The 21,740-nt window shown below is 39.0% G+C and overlaps 1 protein-coding gene across 17 annotated transcripts in view; it reads left to right on the top strand.

Annotated features, from left to right (window-relative positions):
• The window catches only part of Kmt2c (lysine methyltransferase 2C), a 297,069-nt gene that overhangs the window by 99,769 nt on the left and 175,560 nt on the right, over positions 1–21,740 (top strand). For all 17 annotated transcript variants that reach the window (XM_029570484.1, XM_029570494.1, XM_029570489.1 and 14 more), the window contains 4 exons: positions 559–756; positions 4,754–4,902; positions 5,990–6,099; positions 18,223–18,385. In XM_029570484.1, coding sequence (XP_029426344.1) covers positions 559–756; positions 4,754–4,902; positions 5,990–6,099; positions 18,223–18,385 — 620 coding nt within the window. The remainder of the gene's footprint in view (positions 1–558; positions 757–4,753; positions 4,903–5,989; positions 6,100–18,222; positions 18,386–21,740) is intronic.

Raw genomic sequence — 21,740 nt, 5'->3', positions numbered from 1 at the left:
TCTGACTTCTATATGTGTTCTGTGGCAGACACATGCTAATCACACACGTACATACACACAGACACATATGCACAAGTCATGCTGGGTTTGGGTTATAGCTAAGTGCTACAGCATTTGCATATCACATGGGTGAAACTCTGGGTTTGATCCCCAGCACTAATAAGTAATGAATAATACGAATCAGTTTATAGGGGCTGGAAAGCTGCCTTAGTGGTTATGAGAGGCAGCGTAACCACTTGCAGAGGACCCAAGTTAATCCCAATTCTGGGTATCCTCTTTGTCTCCACAGACACCTGAGTACTCATGACAGACAGATGCTTAGATATAAAAAAATAAATCATGCTATAGAAGAGTAGATTTGAAAATATATAATTGTTATTTAATGTAGTTGTTCTCATGGTATAATCACAATATAGACTATGGAAAGTACTTTCAAAACATAATAGCTTAGACTAATGATATAATTTTAAAACTGAATTATCACATTGTCTGTTACTTATCGTCATTACATAAAGTTACTTTTTTCCTTCTGTCTTCCTCATTTTTCGTTTTTACTAGTGAACAGCTCTGTGCTTTTTGTTACTGTGGGGAGAAAAGTTCCTTAGGACAAGGAGACTTAAAACAATTCAGAGTAACACCTGGACTTACCTTAGCTTGGAAAAACCAATCTTGTAACAAGGATATGGATGAAAACAGCAGCAGGACCTATGAGAAAACGCAGAACTCAGCTCCACGGAAGCAAAGAGGACAGAGGAAGTAAGCAGTTTTTTATTTAAATTGTTGATGTATAAAGCTTATATGTAACTTACTTTCTTTGCAGTGTGATGACTTTACAGTGGGGTTGTTACTGTTGAACAGCGTTTGTGTTTTCCACAATCCTGCAGTGCTTTGTGTTTTACCACCAACCCAACAGGCAATCCTTTTCTCAGAACTGCTTCCTTACTTGAAAAAAGTTTGTTACAGGAATTAGTGTGATGACAAATGTTAACTTGTGGAAGAAAATTTGAAGGACATAATGTAAACTGGGAGGGTGTTTCTGGAATTTCTAGTGGAAAGAAGATGCACCATATCAAGGAAGTTCTTTCCTTCTCAACAGGCTTTTATTTGTTAGAATGTTGCATAATAGTGAACCCAGAATTCTTTGCCTCATTCATGTTGTTCACTCCATCCGTTCGTTCATTCATTCATTCATTCATTCACTCACTCACTCATTCATTCATTCATTCATTCATTCATTTTTCATTCTCAACTTACTAATGCATATATTTCAGAGAATGTTGAGCTAGCTTATAAACTCTTACAACATAGTTACCTTTCCTTCTTTACTTTCCTCTTTCCTTTTCCTGCTGTAGACGATACTATTAAAAATTTGTGTATAACTGTATATATATAGTTATATAGTTTTATATATAGTCTTTATTCATGGACACATCGTTGCTACCTAATTCTTGTGGAATGTGCTTTTAAAATACCTTTTACAGGTTGTGTATTATGGTCATCTTAATATGTGGACTTACTAGTTAAGGAATAGAAGTTCCTTCAGTTGAGAAAAGTTAAAATTAATTTAGCCTTGGGGGCTAGGATATGGTGTAGCAGTTAAAAGTGTTTACTTCTCTTGCAGAAGACTGGAGTTGATTCCCAGCACCCATGTCCCTTCTACCTCTAACACCTCTAGCTCCGCGGTGTCTGATGCCCTCTTCTGGCTTTCATGAGCAGTTTAAGGAAGCTTGGAAGCACTGTTTGTAGTCACATCTTCTGAGATTGAAGCTATGGGCCCTGTTTAAGAGCCTTGTTTTGTTATTAGTTGAGTGCTCACATGTTAGTGAAATGTGTCAGATGTTCAGCAGTCTTATAATGTCCATCAGCAATTAGCAAGCACAATGGACTTTGTTAGGCTGTACTTATATCTTGTGTTCTGACTTGAGTAATGTCAATTACAAAATATTTTTTCATGGAAAATGGGGTTGAGTTTCATTTACTTATTTTATGAGGTTTTTCATTAATTGTTAATGAAAACTTTATGAGCTCAGATAATTGTATAAAAATAGCTGTAGTTAGGCCAGTTGTGGTGGCGCACACCTTTAATCCCAGCACTCGGGAGGCAGAGGCAGGCGGATCTCTGTGAGTTAAAGGCCAGCCTGGTCTACATAGTGAGTTCCAGGACAGCTGGGGCTACAGGGAGACCCTGTCTCAAAAAAAAAAAAAAAAGCTGTAGTTTAATGAAAGTTGTTGTATACAATTAGTGCTTACCAAGTTTATTAAATAATAATACATGGTTCATTAATGTGTACTCAGAATGTTTGACAACCTTATAGTGGCAGATGTAATGGTGATTTTGAATATTTGCAAAATACAGTTACTAATGAAATATGAATAGCTAATTACTTTTTAAAAAATGTTTTTGTTTTGTTTTGTTTTGTTTTGTTTTGTTGAGACACGGTCTTACTATGTAGCCCTGGCTGGCCTGAAACTTGTTCTTTAGACTAGGACTCCAACCGGAGAGATCTGCCTATTTCTGCTTCCCCCTAGTGCTGTGATTAAAGGTGTGCACAACCATTCCTGGGTTTAATATTTTTTAACAAAAGTGTTTTATTTTATGTGAGTGAGTGTATTACCTGCATGTAAATGCACCCATGGAGGTCATAAGAGGACATTGGATCCCCTAGAACTGGAGTTACAGACAGTTGTTAGCTGCCATGTGGGTGTTGGGAATTGAACCCTGGTCCTCTGCAAGAACAGCTAGTGCTATTTTTTATTTGTTTATTTTTGGTCTTTTTTGTCTTTGAGACAGGGTTTCTATGTAGCTCCAGCTGGCCTAGAACTCACTGTGTAGACCAGGCTGGCCTCGATCGTAGACCAGGCTGGCCTCGATCTCACAGAGATCCATCTGCCTCCCAAGTGCTGGGATTAAAGGTGTGCACCATCATGCCTAGCCAAAAGTTGTGTGTGTGTGTGTGTGTGTGTGTGTCTTGACACAGGGTCTCCCTGCAACCCCAGCTGGCCTGGAACTCACTATGTAGACCAGGCTGGCCTGGAACTCAGAGAGATCTGCCTGCCTCTGCCTCCCAAAAGGCGTGTGCCACCACATCCAGCTTGAAAATAGTTTTTGTAGTGGTTTCCATCTTGTTGAGGTAAGTATGCATGGTCAGAGGTTCTTTTCCCGCTGGATTTTGCTTTACAGCCTGAGATGTGTGAGTGTTTCTCCTGGTTTCTCTGGATAATCATCCCTAAACTGGACTGCTGTTGTCCTTAGATTTGACATTGTGCACATACAAACCTCTCTCAAACCCAAAGGTTGTATTTGATTAAGCTTTTGGTTAGGAGCTGATTTGCAATAGGCTATTAAGTCATCCCATGGGATTTTACATTTCTCTTTTCCATTAAAATATGTTAAATAATAACTAGTGTTTAATGGATGAACTATTTATATCTCCCAATAAAATAACAGTGGTTAGTAATGAGGAGTACATTTGTAGAAATGGAGATTATAGGAAATAATTCATTATTTTTCTTTGGGCATTTTTGAAAATGAGAATTATGTATTTTTAAATTTTAAATATAAAAAAAATTACAGATTATTTTAATGTTTCAATATTTAAATGCACTTATTGAAATACATTAATAATTTTTTTCTTTCAATGATTGCAGGCATAAAAAATTTTAGTACCCTGGTGTTGATTTTCTTTTAATAGGATTTATGATAAATAACCAGCATACTTAAATGTAGTGAGTTGTAATCTATATTCAATAGTGATTTAATGCAGAATTTCATGAGCTTAAGTATATTAGGAGATTTAAATTTTAGTGATAGTCATCTTATTTCCCATATTTAAATCGAGCAAAATAATTGTCTATTTCTGAATGATCTAAAATAATAGCCAAGGCATTATTATTAGAGCTTGCAAGCCCCACATCTCCACCTGGACAACAAATCCTTCAACATTCTTTTAGCTATTAGTCCGCCTTTCATATTCCCTGTGACTTTACTGTTTCTTTTGCTTTGGTGTTTACATTTGATTTTTAAGGTCCAGCCTTAAATGCCACAGACCAGCTCTTAACGTTTGCCAGGGGGGCCATAGGAAAGCAACGGCTCAGGTTTTCACTTCCCTTGCCTCCCTTTTTACAGAGGCTTTTTATTTTCTCTGGAAAATAGCCTGTCTTTAAATAAAATTAGCTGTTCTCTCTCTGTGGCAATTCTCTGTTAAGATAAAGTACATTAAAATTCTCTCATGTTTTTTAAGTGTTTAAAAGTAAGGGCAGCCGGGCACGATGGCACCTGCTATTAATCCCAGCACTGGGGGGGCAGAGGCAGGCTGATCTCTGTGAGTTCAAGGCCAGCCTGGTCTACATAGCGAATCTGGGCCAGCTGGGGCTACACAAAGACCCTGTCTCAAAAAGACCAAAAAAAAAAAAAAAGTAACGGCAAAAGATTTTCATTTTATGTGTTAAAATATGTTTCCTGAATAGAATGTGTTAGTTCTTTAAAAAAATTATATTTAGGAACGGAAAAAATCAGTTGCAGTTGTACTTGTGATATTTCCTATGGCTTGGAGAGTCTTTGCTATTGCTTACATGAAATAATATGACACTCCAATATGTGACTAATAAGAAGAGACGAATTTTTATAAATTTAGTACTGTTTCGTACCTGACAATTAAAACTGATTGAACAAACTTTTATACTCAAATTGTTATAAAATGAAATGATTTTCTATTATTTTCACAGCCTTTTATCTTATTTAATTTCATTTCAGAGAACGATCTCCTCAGCAGAATGTAGTCTCTTGTGTAAATGTAAGCACTCAGACGTCTTCTGATGACCAGGCTGGTAAATTATGGGATGAACTCAGTCTGGTTGGCCTTCCAGATGCCATTGATGTCCAAGCCTTATTTGATCCCACAGGTAGGGTATGGTCTTCAGTAACAGCTTTCACTCCATTTGGAAGCATTTACATTTTGTTGCTTATTAAATGGTAAAATCTTTTAGTATAGAAATAGGATCATATTATAAACAGTATCGTTATTGAGTATGCTTGACTAGCCATTTAATTGTCTAATTATGCTAATTAAGTGTACACAGCACCAATACTGTGCTTGATGCTTTTATAAATAATCACATTTGCTGATACCAATGTTATGAATTGACAGTTGATCTAGGGAAAACTTTCAAAGGCTATGTGAAAATTTAGGGAGCATTGCAGGCTGGGAATTTTACCTGTGGGAGTAAAGTACAGAGGCCTTTGCTTTGGGGGTTTCCTCATTATAATGGCATAGCTGCTCATAGGCTATGTTGGGAATTCAAGTCTTTCTCTTGCTGTAGTCACACTGATGTTGGTAGTAGGTCAAGTGCTGTTTAATGGAGAATTTAGACAGATAGGTGCTCTTGCTTGGGACTGAAAGAAATAAAATTGTAGAGCCTGTTAATCTTTCATATCTCCTTGTCATCAGCTAAGTAGTAAATAATATCCTTTTCATTTTATATAAAGATGCTAAATAAAACATAGTGTTTAAAATAACTAAAAATGAATTTTGCTTGTGGAAGAAATCATCACTTTTTGTGTTTATCGGAATCACCCAGAAGCCTTGTTAAAGAGTATTGGGTTACAGCATAAGAGTTCTGATTTAGTGGGCCTTGGTTGTGCCCTATGATTCTGCATTCCTAAAATGTTGATACTGATGCTGCCACCACTGTCTGGCTCAGTTTGAGAAAGGCTACTTTAATGGCTTTGCAAATAGGATGTTATAGAGTTACATATCAGTTAATTTTTTAGTTTTGTCTTCATTAATTTGTTTTTTGTGTGTTCGTTTTTGTTTTTTGAGACAGTCTTGTACAGCTGGGCTAACCTGGAACTCACTGTATGGCCCAATCTGGTCTTGAACTGATCCACCCATCTCAGCTTCCTGAGTGCTGAGATTGCAGCCATGAACACCATGTATAGCTTGCGTTAATATTTTCAGTGTTCATTAAGTTGTTCCTTTTTCCACATTAGGCACTTGCTGGGCTCATCATCGATGTGTAGAATGGTCACTGGGAGTATGCCAATTGGAAGAACCCTTATTAGTGAACGTGGACAAAGCTGTTGTCTCAGGGAGCACAGAAGTGAGTAGAGAAATATTTTTAGATTTCATTTACTTATTTTTATATTATTTATTTAATTTTATGTGTCCTGAGTGTCTTGCCTGAAAGTATATCAGTACATCTATGTTGTGCAATACCTTTGGAGGTCCGAAGAGGACGTCAAATCCCCTAGAGCTGGAGGTATGGATGGTTATTAGCCGCCATGTGGGTACTGGGAACTGACCCTGGGCCCTCTGCAACAGCAGCAACTCACTGTGTAGACCAGGCTAGCCTTGAACTCAGAGATCTATGTGCCTCTGCCTCCCTTGGGCTGGGATTAAAGAAGTGCGGCATCACAGCCAGCTTTGTCTTGTTTTAATGTAGGCTCTCATGTACCCCAGGGTGATCTTAAGCTTAATATACAGTGGAGCATGACCTTGAAATTCTGATCCCTCTGCCTCTGCCTAAAATAGTTCACATTTAAATCAGAAATTATCATTTCTAGAAATGTGAATTACTAAGTACACTTACACATTCATGTGGTTGCTTTTGAAGATAAAGCTATTGTTAAAGATTTAAAATAATGCACAGGATTTTCATGCACAACATGGATGAAGCATGTTTAGTATTCAACATTGTTGAATATACTTTTTCAGCCCACTTGTCAGTTCAGATAATGTTTTTTAGTATTATCCCAAAGTAATATGAGCATGGTCTGTCATTTTTCAAATCTTTCCCTATTGGGTTCATGTCCTTTTAAATGATCATAAATAAATGCAGCAGTCACCTCCCATCTGTGAAGGCAGCAAACTGTGATGTGATCCTGCCTGTTATCTATAAATAAAATTGGGAGAAGTGACAGCTCTTCAAAAAGGAAATGAAAACTAGAAATTTTATGTGTTTTTAAGAAGTAGAATATAGGTTATTGTACTATTTGCTTTACTCAGATTATCACATAGCAAATGACCTAATTCATATCATTGAATAGTCAAGTCGGTGCAGGCCTGATGACACAGACCTGTAGTTCATTTCCTCAGGAGGCTAAGGTAGGAGGATAACAAATTCAAGGGTAGCTTGGCTGCAGACTGAGTTCAAGAGCACTCTGGGATCGTATGTGCAATTGCACTGTTGTGATCATCTATGACTTCTGGCTCTTACAGTCTTTCCTTCCCTTCTTCCACAATGATCTCTGAACCTTGGGAGAAGAGGGTGTGATACAGGTGTTTTAGTTAGGGCTGAGCACTCTGCAGCCCCTTGTTCTCTGCACATTGACCAGTTATGGGTCTCTGTTAATCACCCAAACAACTTTCTCTGATGAGAGCCGAGAGATTCATTAATCTCTGGGTCTAACTTAGTCATTAGGATGTGGTTTAATACTATGTCCATTTAGCTGAATATTAGTAGTAAACTCTCTTCTATAGCCTTTGACTGTCTAGCCACAAGTTCTTGACCTGATAACAGTGCCAGACACAGGCTCTATCTTGCTGAATGGGCCTTAAATCCAATGAGAAAGTGGTTGGTTATTCTCATAACATTTGTGCCACTATTGCACTAGTGTGCATGTCTTATAACGTCAGTTGTTATTGTAGCTTCCAAGGTCCACAGCTGGGTAAGATTGATGACTATAGCATGCACGAGACTGGCAAAAACCCAGGTCAGACAAAAATCCAGTAGGTAGAGTCTTAGCTTAGGAACTATTGGCAGTTGATTGCTGATGGGTGAGAGAGAGCCAGATTTCTTTAACGTTACGACTCTCAGGTTGATTAGGCTTCAGGAGATGGACTCAACACCCTAAAAAGCATTTGGGGAACACAAATTAAGATTCCATAGGCCTTAAAAAAATAATAGAGGGGCTGGAGAGATGGCTCAGCAGTTAAGAGCACTGACTGCTCTTGCAGAGGGACCCGGGTTCGATTCCCAGCACCCACATGGTGGCTATAAACTGCCCTTAATTTCAGTTCCAGGGGAATCTGACGCCCTCTTCTGACGTCCATGGCATTGCATGACACGGGTGTGCTCACATACATGCAGGCAATGCACCTATACACATAAAATTAAAAAAAAAAATTAGCGGACATGAGGTTGAGGGTAGAAATGGGAGAAGAGGTCTGAACATGATCAAATTACATTGTAAGTAATTCTTAAAAGAATCTATTTCAAAATTAAAAGTAAAAAAGGTGCTGGTATTAAAGTTCAATTGCAGAATGCTTCCCTAGTATACCGGAGTCCCTGGTTTTGACCCTCCGTCCCTACCTGCCCTTATGGAAAAAGAATCCGAGTGCTTGTTTTGGAAATTTGAAATTACATTTAATTGTGTATGTTATCAAAATTCCAGTAGTATGATGCATTGTAGATAATTGTTTAGCACAGACATAGATGGCTAGGTTATGACTGATGGCGAGCATCATCATCTCTGACAGTGAAAGAATCACAGGCAATGAATAAGGGTTAAAGTGAAACTTTTGGTATGCTAGAATGAGAAGATCAATATAAACTCATGGCCATCTCAAAAATTTTATTATTAGTGTGTGTGCATGTGTGTGGATTTGCATGCCATGTTGTACATGTGGTGGTCAGAGGACAACTTGGAGGAGTTGGTTTTCTTCTTCCATGTGGATCCCAAGGTGGCCAGGCCTGGGAGTAGATGTCCTTATGTATTAAAATGGATTTTTGTGCTTTGTGTGGCATAGAGATCCAATTTCAAGTTTTCACATGTGGAGAGCCAGTTGTTTACTAGACATTTTACTGAAGTAAGGCATCAAACTTCTAATGCAGTAAATGTTCACTTATGAATGGATTTCTTCAGGTTATTTATTTTATTTTATGTGTATGAGTGTATTACTTGCATGTATGTAAGTGCTCCCATGTTGTGCAATGCCTGTGGAGGTCAGAAGAGGGCGTCGGATCCCCTGGAACTGGTGTTATGTACAGTTGTTAGCCACCATGTGGCTGCTGGGATTTGAACCCCAGTCTTTTGCAAGAGCAGCTAGTGCTCTTAATTGCTGAGGTGTCTCTCCAGCCACTCTTCAGGTTATTTTATATTTGTATACTTTGATGTGCCTGCGATAATGTCATTCTGTCTGTCTTGTCACTGTAGCTAGCTGTTTTTAAAAAAATCTTTTGAGACAGGGTCTCCTTGTAGCCCCAGCTGGCCTGAAACTTGCTGTGTAGACCAGGCTGGCCTTGATCTCACAGAGATCTGCCTGCCTCTGCCTCCCAGGGATTGGGAATAAAGGTGTGCTCCACTATGCCTAGCTTTTGTCACTAGCTTTATGCTAAGTCCTGATGGTAGTGTATTACTTCCACGTAAACCAGGAAGTAGATTAGTCCTCCACTGATAATCATTAAAATAGCTGCATCCAGTTTGTTTGTTTGTTTGTTTGTTTGTTTTTCCAGAAAAATATTTAAAACAAAATTAACGTGTAAGGAGTTGTAGAGAAGTAAGACGGATCTTAACTAGTTGGCAGTTCTTCAGTACATTAGAAAATAAACCAAACAACCTGAGAGATTAGGTCCAGAGTGCTCAAAAGGCATGTGGGCAGTCTAAGGAGTTGGGAAGACAGAGTATTTCCAGTCTGTTACGTACCAGACGTTGTAAAAATTTTAAAGTAGAATATTTAAAGAATTTTGTTTTACTTATTTATAGTGTGTGTATAGGGGTGGAGGGAGGTGCAGAGGTCAAAAGACAACTTGTAGAGTTGATTCTCTCCACCACAGGAAGTCTGGAGATTGAACTTAAGTGGCCATACTTGGCAAGTGCTGAGCCGGCTGACTGGCTCTCTACAAGACTTTTATTTGGGACCCCAGAGGCTGTAGCCAGAGTTAGCAAATCATGACTTTCGGCTAAGTGCTGTCCTTTGTGTTTATGCACTCCACTAGCTACTGATGTTAGTATCTAAATGTTAGTTTCTAAAAATAAAATTTGGGGTAACAGAGCCAACTTCTCATATTATCAGAGATTTGTGGGTTTGTGTTGCCGAATTCCTGCTCAGTTTTTTTCCTTGACTTTTTTTTTTTTTTTTTTTTTTGGTCTTCTTTTTGAGATAGGATCTCCCTGTAGTCCCTGTTGGCCTGGAACTCTCCACATAGACCAGGCTGACCTGGATCTCACAGAGTTCCACCTGCCCCTGCCTGCCGAATGCTGGGATTAAAGTTGTGCTCCACCATGCCTGGGTACCTTGACGGTTTTTCCAAAACTAATGCCAGTCAGAGTGAAACAACAAAAGGGAGACTTGAATTTTGTGCCGTGCTGTTTGTGTGGTGTTGTGGGGTATGTTTCATTTTTATCACAGTGGACTGCAAAGCCTTGTACTTACACTGCAAATGTTATAGTGGCACTAAAATACATTGCGCATAAAAACACCATTTTGAATACTCCTTAATATTTTCATCTTTCAGGAATGTAGCAGTGAGAAGGAATAGTAAATTAAAGCAAGTTATCACCATGGCATAGAATTCCTTCACGAAAATGAAAATAGGCCTATGTCACAGAAAACTTCTTAATGGCTCAGTCGTTGGCCAGACAAGGAAATTCTTTTATCTGTGGCAATGTAATGAAATTATGTTGGTATGGCAACTGAAAATATATATCCACAAAAAGTAAACCTGTTTAACATTCTGTTAGCTTTTCAGTGAGAGTAGTAGCTTTAGAAGTTACCTAGGTAGGTAGGTCATCAGCAGTCATTTAAAACAGAGGAGATGATTTCTAGGAGTTTTAGACTTCTGAGGAGTCAGTGGAAGTTACCAGTACTCTTTTAAGTTGTTACTTATTACTGCAGCTTGAGGTAGATGTGGGATTTGTTTTTATGAATAACATGTTAAATAACAATAAGTGGGTATTTTCAGAAAAATCGAGAAAAGAAGAATTCAGTATGCACTGAAGGATATTTTCTGCTAAGATGTGTTACAACTGGCACTAGCAGAAAATACATATGTGCATAGAACTGCCAAAGAAAATTGGTTAGTAAAAAGAGAAAATTTCATAATGAAACATCCCTCCACCACCACCAAAGGAGTAAGGTCTCCGTTCCCCATAAATGTGTGGGGGCCCCTCCGTTCTCAAAGCATGGCTCCAGCAGCAGGTCTTAGCTGTCAGGGAAAATATGAAAAGAAAGTTCCTTATTTCAAAATCCATTTAACTATGTAGTTGAGATGCACCAAGCATCCGTGTTGTCAGTTAGTGTTTTTCAGCATAGTGAATCTACTAGAAGACAAAGATCAAAAGCAGACTGAAAGATTTCTAAATATATTTCAAAGATAAATATGCTAAATTAGAATTAAATGCTTATGGAGGTGTCTACTTTTGGTGGCACCTCTGTGGAACACCTTCTCAGAGATGTACATGGAAATCCTAAGGAACAGATTTTCACGTGTACATGTATTTTGGTGAAGGTGAAAATGGCATTAAAATCCACATACATGAAGTGCACCTGCCCAGATTCTGTTTTATTTTTTCTTTAACTGTACTTTTTCTTTTGAGACAGGTTCTTCCCTTAAGTTACGAACTTTTATAAAATGTCATTGTTTAATTTTAAGCTGTGCTTATTTTTATAACTCATAAGCTTGGTTGTTGCATATTTTTGATAAATATTTGTAATTTAAATGTTTTTTTTATTTCTTGAGTTGATTTTCTCTAGATGTGTGATTTTCATATAGAAGTGAATTTTTTTAATAATCAGATTTAGTGTTTCTTCTTATAAGTATGTTATGGCACAGCGTTTAGGAGCATGCTTATTCAGAGATTCCTATTTATATATATTTCCCCAAATGGAGAAATTACTATTTCTATGACCTAATAGTTAGGGACAACCCTTGAGGTCGTAGAAAGTGCGTCTCTGCTGCATTTTATCACAGCCTACCTGAGAGTCTGCTTCATATCCTTGTTTGTCTTTGTATGTTGGGTTTTGTTTTGCCTTCTTTTCTGATAGGTTCTCTTGTAGCTAGCTCTAGTTGGCTCCAGCTATGGCGTTGAAGATGATGTTGAGCTTCTGATCCTCCTGCCTCCAGCTTCATAGTGAAGAGATTGCAGGTGTGTGCACTGTTCCTGGTGTGTGCGGTGCGAAGGGTGGAGCCCAGGGCTTTGTGTGTGCTGAGGAAGCACGCTGCCAACTGAGCTACATCCCCAGCTCCTTGGTTTCTTCATTTCTAAGCAAGTACTCATAGTGTTGACTGAGTCTTTGTGTAATCTAAATAAAAAATTGAAAATCCTTAAAAATATTACAGATCAGCTGGAAAAATGGCTTAACTGTTAAGAGCATTGCTGTTTTTGCAGGGGACCCAGGTTTAGTTCCATGGTTGAGATCCAACCACCTAGAAAATAAATAAATCTTTCAAGGAAAAAAAAAAACAACAACAACCCCAAAACAAAACAACAGTGAGTTGGTAGAGACTGCAGCAAGGAGGGCTTTACATTGTGACTTTTTAGTTATAGATCACAGGACATACCTATTTTATTTAATATGGCCTCAAATATGTGCTTCTTTGTGTGAACTTTTATTTGTTTATGGCCATAAATGTGATGAATACTTTGGAAAATTTTATGTACATTTGAATAGATTGTATCCTCCAATTGGAATACAGATATCTCTGTGTATTTTTGTGAGTATTTGAACCAAATGTGATCAGTTACTAAGTTCCTTTTTAAAAAATTTAATTTATATGAGTGTATTGCTTGAATGTTAAGTGCACCTGTGTCGTGCAATGCCCACAGAGGTCAGAAGAGGGTGTCTGATCCCCTGGAACTGGAGTTTCAGAAGGTTGTTAGCCAGTATGTGGTGCCGGGACTCAAACCCAGGTCTCCTGCAAGAGCAGTTGGTGCTTTTAAGCGCTGGGCCGTCTCTCCAGCCCCAGTTACTAAGTTCTTCATTTCTACTTAATCTCCATTTGATATCTGTATTTGAGACTTATATCAAAGTCTAATGTGTGCACCAATTTCTAATCAGGTTTGCCTCTTCTCCCTCCGCCTTCCTTCCTTCTCCCCTCTTTCTTCTTCCTACTTCTTATTTTTGGTGCTCCCCTGAATTTGTTCTTGCCATTGTTATTTTAAGAGTTCACTGTGTTTCTTGGCATGTGGTGGTTTAATCTGAAGCTGGTATTTAGGGAGTTTAAAGAATAGTTGTGACAGGGATTAAGCCTGGGCCCTTTTCCTGGGATGCAAAGATCAATGGAAATGACATAAAGACTGTATTTTAGTTTCTTGGTCTGTTAAGTGGTTGAGTGTTATGCTTAAGTGTTTTTTATTAGATATCAGCATAAAACAACTTCTTTCTTCCTCTTCCTCTTCTTCTTCCTTGTCTTCTTCCTCCTCCTCATCGCCCCCCGCCCCTTTTTGGTCTTTTTGAGACAGGGTTTCCCTGTAGCCCCAGCTGTCTTGGAACTCTCCATGTAGACCAGGCTGGCCTCAAACTCACAGAGATCTGCCTGCCTCTGCCTCCTGAGTGCTGGGATTAAAGGCGTGCGCCACCACGCCTGGCATTTACTAGTAGTGTTCTTATTGAACAGATATATTTTCTATGTAACTCAGCCTTTTCTTCCTGCCTTTCTTTCTTCTCCATTCTTCTCTCTCTCCTTCCCATGCTGACCTGGAGCCTTAAAACTGTGATGGGAATAGCTGGGATTACAGGCGTATACCTCCTACTCCTCCACCCCTTGTGTTTACTAGGCAAGTGCTGTAGCCCTGAGTTGTACCCTCAGAACCCATCTTTGTTCTTTATTACTATGCTTTGAGAGAATCCTAGTGACTAATAGAGATAACTGGTGAAGATTAAAGACAATTTGGGATGGGGAGATGACTCACTTGCCCCACAAACATGAGGAAAAAAGTTAAGATCCCCAGAACCCACATAAAAGCTAGGCAGGCATGACAGCCTCCTGCAAAATCAGCATTTGGAAAGTAGAGATGGGTTCCTTGGGACAGGCTGGCTAGCTAGACTGACTGGCATTGATGAGTTCTGGGTTCAAGGAAGAGATCCAACTTAGGAAAAACAAGTGGAGCGTGACCAAGGAAGACACTGAACCTCAACCCCACCTTCCCTTTCTCCCTTTACATAGGTGAACACACACACACCCACATTTGTGAACCACAGACGTATACCACACACATGTATACCCACACACACACACATACACATACACATACACATACACATAGTGGGAGTTTGGAAACGATATTTCTTAGAGCACCTACCCTAAAAAGCATTGCTATAGCTACTTGATAATTAATTCAAGTTTTGGAATGTTCTTGAACTTCTTGTTATTGCTTCATGACACAGTTTTAATCTTTGAAATGTGGTGCTGCTTCTGTTTTGGTTTTCACTGTGGATCCCTCTCTCCCTCTGGTCCCTCCCTCCCTCCTCCTTTCTTGAAACAGGGTCTCACTGTGTAGCCCTGCCTGGCCTGGAACTTGCTGTGTAGACCAGACTGGTCTTGAAGTCAAAGAGATCCACCCACCTCTGCTTTCCGAGTGCCTGCTAACCGTACTCCTAAGAGGAAGATACCTAGGCAGTTTCTCTCTTTGTTTAATTTATTTTGGGGGACAAGGTCTCATTTGTAGCTTGGGCTGAACTTGGAACTCCCTCTGTAGCTCATGCTATTCTTGGACTTCAGCTTCAGCCTCTCAAGTGCCGGGGTCGCACCTGCACGTCCACATCTTGTCATCTAGGAGGTTGGACTCTCTGTGAGTATGTCACTGACCTGACAGACAGTTTAGGAGCTCTTTATGTTTGCTTCCATCTCCCTACACCTTAACTAGCTTTATAATTACTTATCACTTGTTTGATATTCGGCATGTGCTTTAATAGAGCTGATATTAGAGAAGTTTCTTCTCAGGATTCATTCTTTGATGTGTTTTGTAATTTTCAGCTATTTTTTATGGTTTAGACAGACATAATCCACCCTATGTACACAGCATATATCTTCACTGAGTACCAACAGATGGGTTCCAAAGTAAAAGGTTCATTTTAATGCAGTTCATGCTTTATTTTCTTTCTTTTTTTCCAATTTCCTTATACTACTTTAAATTAATATATTGGATAAATTCCATTGCTTTTCATACTAGTGTGTCTAATGCCATGTAGTATCTTTCATCTCAGATATGATTAAGACAACATACTGGTGTTTTAAGATGATATGAACTTTGAGAAAATAATCAATTTAAATTACTTTTCCCCTCATGATGCGCTTAAACTAAACTCAGATTTTATTTGCCAAAATTATTTTTATTCATAAGGTTTCTGCACAGCTTGCTGTATGGTATGAAAACAAGAGATCCTAGATTTTGCCAATTTATAAGAAAATATTTTGCTAATGAATTATTAGGAATTTTTTTAAAGCAAATTGAGTGTACTTTCTTTGATTAACATTTTTTTTTCACTTTACTGTGTAACATTTAGACTATAAGTACATTCTTTGGAATAATTCTGGGTTTAGTTAATGTTGCAAATGTATTAAGGAACTTTGGGAAGGTCTATTGTTTTTGCTTTCTCTTTTTCATGTACCAGCACTTCTAAGCACTAGAAGAACTGAAATGTGCATACCTTGTAGGTTTTTAATTTATTTAAATGTTTTTGGTCTTTTTGAGACAGGGTCTCCCAGCAGCCCCAGCTGACCTGGAACTCGCTATGTAGACCAGGCTGGACTTGAACTCACAGAGATCCGCCTGCTTCTGCCTCCCTAGTGCTAGGATTAAAGGCTTGGGTCACCACACATGGCACCTTGTAGATTTTTGAACAATGTAAAATTGAAATGTCACATATAAGCAGTGTTTGTGTGTTATTTAGATGTTTCAGTCGTTTCTGGAATTGAATTCAAAACAGATAGAGACTGGAGCTGGAGAGACTTTGAATAGTTACGAGCACTGTCTGCTCTTCAGAGGACCTGAGCTTGGTGGTTAACAGTTGTCTGTAACTGCAGCTCCAGGGTATCCAATGCCTTTTTCTGGCCTCTCTGGGCATTACACACATACAGGAAAAACTCTTGTGTATATAAAAACTAATAAAAATAAAACCCAAAATGTATGGAAGACAAAGTAAGATTGTTTTCTTACATGAATCATTGTAATGGATTGATGAAAATGCAGAAGTATGATAATATGTGATCATCTTGGATTGACACAAAATGGCAAAAGCAGTTGTAGCTAGAAAGCTATTATTCTCCAATTACTTATTATAGAATCAGTGCATTAGCATGTGGACAGAAGATATTTTCAGAGTCTACCTCCCTCTGTTGAATGAGAATTTAGTTGTCTTAGCTAGGCTATTTATGAGCCACACTAGACCCAGATGAAGTCTGTCTGGTGATTGCAGTGAGCACCTGTTCATTAGCCTTTTTGTATCAAGTAGCAATCCTGGCTCTATTGACAGAGAGGCAGTACAGCCTGGTGCCTTGACTCAAGGGTCTTGGACGAAGATGGAAAAAAAAGATAGTTGCTTTGTAAAGTCATAAATGCTGGGACAGAAGCACGTATCAATCAGACAGACGTTTAGTTGTTTAGTAATCTGTGGCATAAGGGCTGAACACAAAATCTTGAAAGTGGAAACTGAAGAAGCAAAATGTTAAAATAGCTAGACATTCACTTGCCCTGGGTACTCTTGCTTGTTTTGGGTTTGTTTCTGTGCTTTTTACCACTTGCAAGAGTGTGGAGCCAGAGTGTAGTAGAAAGAAGGTACACAGATGATTCCCAACTTTTGTATAGAGACTTTAAACTAATTGCTGCAGTTGAGTTTGTAGGTGTTTTGTTTTGGTTTTTTTCCCCCTGTTATTATTATTTATTTTTTGGTCTTTTTGAAACAGGGTTTCCCTGTAGCCCCAGCTGGCCTGGAACTCACTATGAAGACCAGGCTGGCCTTGAACTCACAGAGATCCGCCTGCCTCTGCCTCCCAAGTGCTGGGACTACAGGCGTGTGCCACCACGCCCAGCTCTGTTATTAATTTTTTAATATTTGTTGTTTACTTTTATTATTTTATGTGTATAAGTATATTGTCTGCATGCCTGTAAGTGCACCCTGTGTTATGCAATGCCCACAGAGGTCAAAAGAGGGTACCAGCTCCCCTGGAACTGGAGTTACAGATAGTTATTAGCCACCATCTGGGTGCTGGGACTTGAACCCAAGTCCTCTGCAAGAGCAGCCAGTACTTTTAACTGCTGAGTCATCTCTCCAGCCCTATTATTATTATTAATTTGAGGTTTTTGAGATATAGAGTTGCTATGTAGTCTAAATTGGCTTTGAATTCTCCATTTTCCTGCTTCAGCTCTCCTCATTGTATTATAGATAAGCACCATCATGTCTGGCTATGAAATATGTACAGTTAATTTGCATCTTTCACTTTATGATTGACTAGTTTATTTCACATTGGTGTTTTTAAAGTAGTATTTTCAAAAGGCAGTATGTCTTATAAATCTATAATCTTGGAGGTATTTAAAAATAAGAATAGCCCTCTACTATGAATCCGTTGTCGGTCTACCTAAATACCCACCTGCCTATCCACCTATCTGTCCAGGGTCTCATGTAGGCTTGCTGGCCTTGATCTCAGAACTTCATATATGCTAGGCAAACAGGTACCAATTGAGGAACACCCCAGCTCCTAAACATGCTTTTAAAATTATTCTACCAATTTAACAACAGCAGAACTAACCGATGTCAGAATATCTGCTATAGGAGCACACACTTCTTAACATCTTGGGAGCCCTGTACACCTCATAGTTGGACAGAAATCATTGTAGTGCTTCTTGCTATATATTTTTTACTATGTGGATATAACAGAACACTATTTGCATATTTTTTGGCAGGATAACATGAAATGCTAAGTTTCTACTATGATTTGGTGGCATATGAATGAGTCCCTTAGATTCTTAGTTTTGTTTTTGTTGTTGTTTCTTTTGGGTGGTGTTTGTGTGGTGTGGGTATTGCTTGTTTGTTTTGAGACAGGGTCTCCCAGCAGCCTCAGCTTGCCTAGAACCTGCTGTGTAGACTAGGCTGGTCTGGATCTCAGGGGGATCTGCCTGCCTCTGCCTCAGGTGTACTGAGATTAAAACTCATCCTTTGTTTGTAGGTGCCAGTTGTTTCCCTTTGTCAGGTACAAATATTTCTGAATGTCTTCTTGCCCCAACATTGGAGCACTCTTTTTCAGGGTCCCATGAAGAGATCTCTTTCTTTTCTCTGTTTCCAGCGTTGTGCGTTTTGCAAGCACCTTGGAGCCACTATCAAATGCTGTGAAGAGAAGTGTTCGCAGATGTACCATTACCCCTGTGCGGCAGGGGCCGGTGCCTTCCAGGACTTCAGTCACTTCTTCCTTCTCTGTCCAGAACACATTGACCAAGCTCCTGAAAGATGTAAGTTTACTTCTGATACAGTTCTTAGTGACAGTTTAAACACCTATCACTAAGGTGTTTGCCTAAAATACGTATGTAAATTCTGAGTATTATGTTATTTGTATCAGAAGGTAATGTTATGATGTCCCTTAGAATAAGGAACATCCTCATGGTCTGACAGATTATCAGATTTCTGAGGAAAAAAAATCTATTGCCAGCAATTTTATTGGCATTCTAAAAAGTTATTTTCTTGGACTGGAGAGATGGCTCAGCAGTTAAGAACACTGATTGTTCTTGTGAATCCCAGCACCCACATAGCAGCTAACAACTGTCTGTAACTCCAGTTCCCGGGGATCCAACAACCTCTTCTGACCTCTGCGGGCATTGCACATCACGGGTGCACTTACCTACAGGCAGGCAATCACGCATACACATAAAATATAAATAAAAAAATTTTTAAAGTTATTTTCTCCAAAAATCAAAGAAAGTTACCATCTTTAAAATTATGTTAATTCTCTTTAAACCACTGTGGAAAGGCATGCTGAGTACACAGTGTTTCTGCCATGTATTGAAGCAATGATAAAGGATTAAATAAACAAGAGTCTTACGAGCTTCTGGGACCTTGCGCATATGTACTTACAGCAATGTAGGCAGCAAACGCAAGACCCATGCAAACTCAATCAGACAAAAACTGCCATGGAACTGGGGAAATGGGCAGGAGGCCACAACTTTGGTGAGAAAATATTGACAGCTCAGCACTGCTGGGTGACGGAGAGTTGATCTTTAAGGGAGTGATGCTAGACAGGCTAAACAGGGTTCAGTGGATAAACTCACATTGAGGGCCATCTGGGGACACACACTAGACTTGATAGGCCGTAATAGTGCATGAAGTCCTATAGGTGGGATGTGGGGCAGTGCAGACAGGGAACGGGAGGCAGAATATGATTGAGATGTATGAAATCCACAAAAATTCAATTAAAAATTTTTTTAAAGGTTCAACAGTATTCAGTATCTTTTAGGGAAAACTAATACCCTGTGGGGGATCCCTACAAATTGATGTCAGGACATCTGCCATGGGGGCTTCGCATACCCTAACCTTGGAAACTGTAGGCTCATGACAGAAGTCTCTGTGGCGCTGCTTCCTGATCTGTCTGTCTTGCTTATCTCTAATCTGCAATGGTGTTTTCTCTTTTCAAACAATATTTTTTAAATCAAGTAAAATGTTTGAGTTTGATTTTATAATTATTTTCTTTATCATTAACCAAAGAACTATTTTCACTGTATATACATATGTATAATGAATGTATTTTTCTTTTTAAATTTTTATTATTGTTTATGTATATGTATACATGACGTTTTTGTGTGTGTGCATAACATGCATGTGGGAGTCAGTGGACAACTTTGTCAAGTTACCTCCCTGTGCCTTACCTGGGTTCGAGTTGCCAGGCTTACATAGCAAGCATCTTGACCTGGTAAGCTATCTGGTCATCTGGCAAATGGATGTCTCAGGGTTTTTCCTGTTTTGTTTCCTCCTAGCAAGTTGAATTTTTCACCTATGAAATTTCTATTAAAATTTAGTCAATATTTTATCTCTTACTTACCTAATTGTTAGTTTTTCTTGATTTCTTAGCAGTGTAGTCTTTTAATCACTTTCAAACCCCCACCCCCCCCACCCCCAAGCAATGTTTTTAAGAGAGTTTTTTTCTATCTTTCCCAGGTCTATGAAACACAGGCTAAACTGACACGATCACTACTTTTTAAAAAATAAAAATTTTATTTTATTTTTTTTGATCTTTTTGAGACAGGGTCTCCCTGTAGCCCCAGCTGACTTGGAACTCACTATGTACACCAGGCTGGCCTTGAACTCACAGAGATCTGCCTGCCTCTGCCTCTGGAGCACTGGGACTAAAGGCATGTGACATTTTGTCTTTTTGTCTTTTTGTCTTTTTGAGACAGGGTCTCCCTGTAGTCCCAGCTGACCTGAACTCACTATGTAGACCAGGCTGGCCTCGAACTCATAGAGATCTGCCTGCTTCTGCATGATCATTACTTTTTAATTTTTGTTCTCTATCTAATTTTATGGGCAGTCAAAATAACTTTGTTATCCACACATGTGATCATATGTCCTTATTCACCAAACAGAATTAAATTACAGGTAAAACAAACTGAGATTTCACATTATATTTTGTTTATGTTCCCTCAAACCTGGAAGAAAAAGAGCATTCATGCTCAGCAATTGTTTTGGGTATTATTATTTTGTAGTGAATTATTTCCCGAAGTGCATAAACTCAGATGACCAAGTCTATTCTATTGAGGGTTGTCTAGTACTCCTGAACAAATAAAACATGTTATAAACAAATGTATAAGAATCTGAATTTTATTCAGCCTTTCAGACTCAATCAAGTTTATCTCAGTAAACAAAATGAAAAGTTACATATGAACATGGTCTAATGTAAGAAAATTAATTAATAGCATGTTGTTTTTTTTTCTGATCATGTATGTACCTCCAGTTAGCTTTCTGTTGCTGTCATAAAAACCCTGACCAAAACCGACTTGGAGAGGAAAAGGTTTATTTTATCTAACGTCTCTCAGGTTGTTCATAGTTCATCACTCGGGGAAGTCAGGGCAGGAACCTGGAGGCAGGAGCTGAAGCACAGGCCATGGAGAAATGCTGCTTACTGGCTTGCTCCCCTGCCCCTGCTCAGCCTGCCCCCACAGTGGGCTGGGCCTCCCACATCTCTCAACAATCTAGAAGATGCCCCACAGACATGCCCACAGGCCAGTTCAATGGAGGAAATTCCTCAGTTGGGGCTCCCTCTACCCAGGTGTGTCAAGTTGGTAGCTGAAGCTAGCCAGCCCCAATAGATTAGTGGTCCTTAATCAGTTTGTAACATTATGAACTGTAAGAACTGGATGAGGTCATTTTTTTTTTTTTTTTTTTTTTGTAATTTGTTATGCTGATGGTAAGAGACAATGCTTGCAACTTAAAGCTAAAAGAGTCACTGAAATTGTTGGTACTGTGTCTTCTTCCAAAGTAGATTCGTGGGAACTCAGAAAAATATACAACTAACAAATGAAAAGTTCAGTAAGGAAATTTGGCTATTGGAAATATAGATTTGATCAATATTGGTAATAACAAATGAAGGCGATACCCCCCCAAAATACGTACTCTCTGCATGTTAACCACAAATCTGACCTCAGCCCTTTCCAAAATACAAGGAAGGAAATATGGGTACTTATCTCATTCTCTCTCTCTCTCTCTCTCTCTCTCTCTCTCACTCTACTAATAGCATTAAATATCTGCAGTAGTTAAAAGCCACCTGAGCCCTCTCCCTGCCTCTCCCTCCCTCCCCCTCCCTTCCTCCTTCTCCCCCTC

Source organism: Nannospalax galili, unplaced genomic scaffold (genome assembly GCF_000622305.1).
Source record: "Nannospalax galili isolate Female #2095 unplaced genomic scaffold, S.galili_v1.0 scaffold302, whole genome shotgun sequence".
Classification (NCBI taxonomy): Eukaryota; Metazoa; Chordata; class Mammalia; order Rodentia; family Spalacidae; genus Nannospalax; species Nannospalax galili.
The sequence above is the reverse complement of the archived record's forward strand: the minus strand, read 5'-3'. Positions and strand labels throughout refer to the sequence as shown.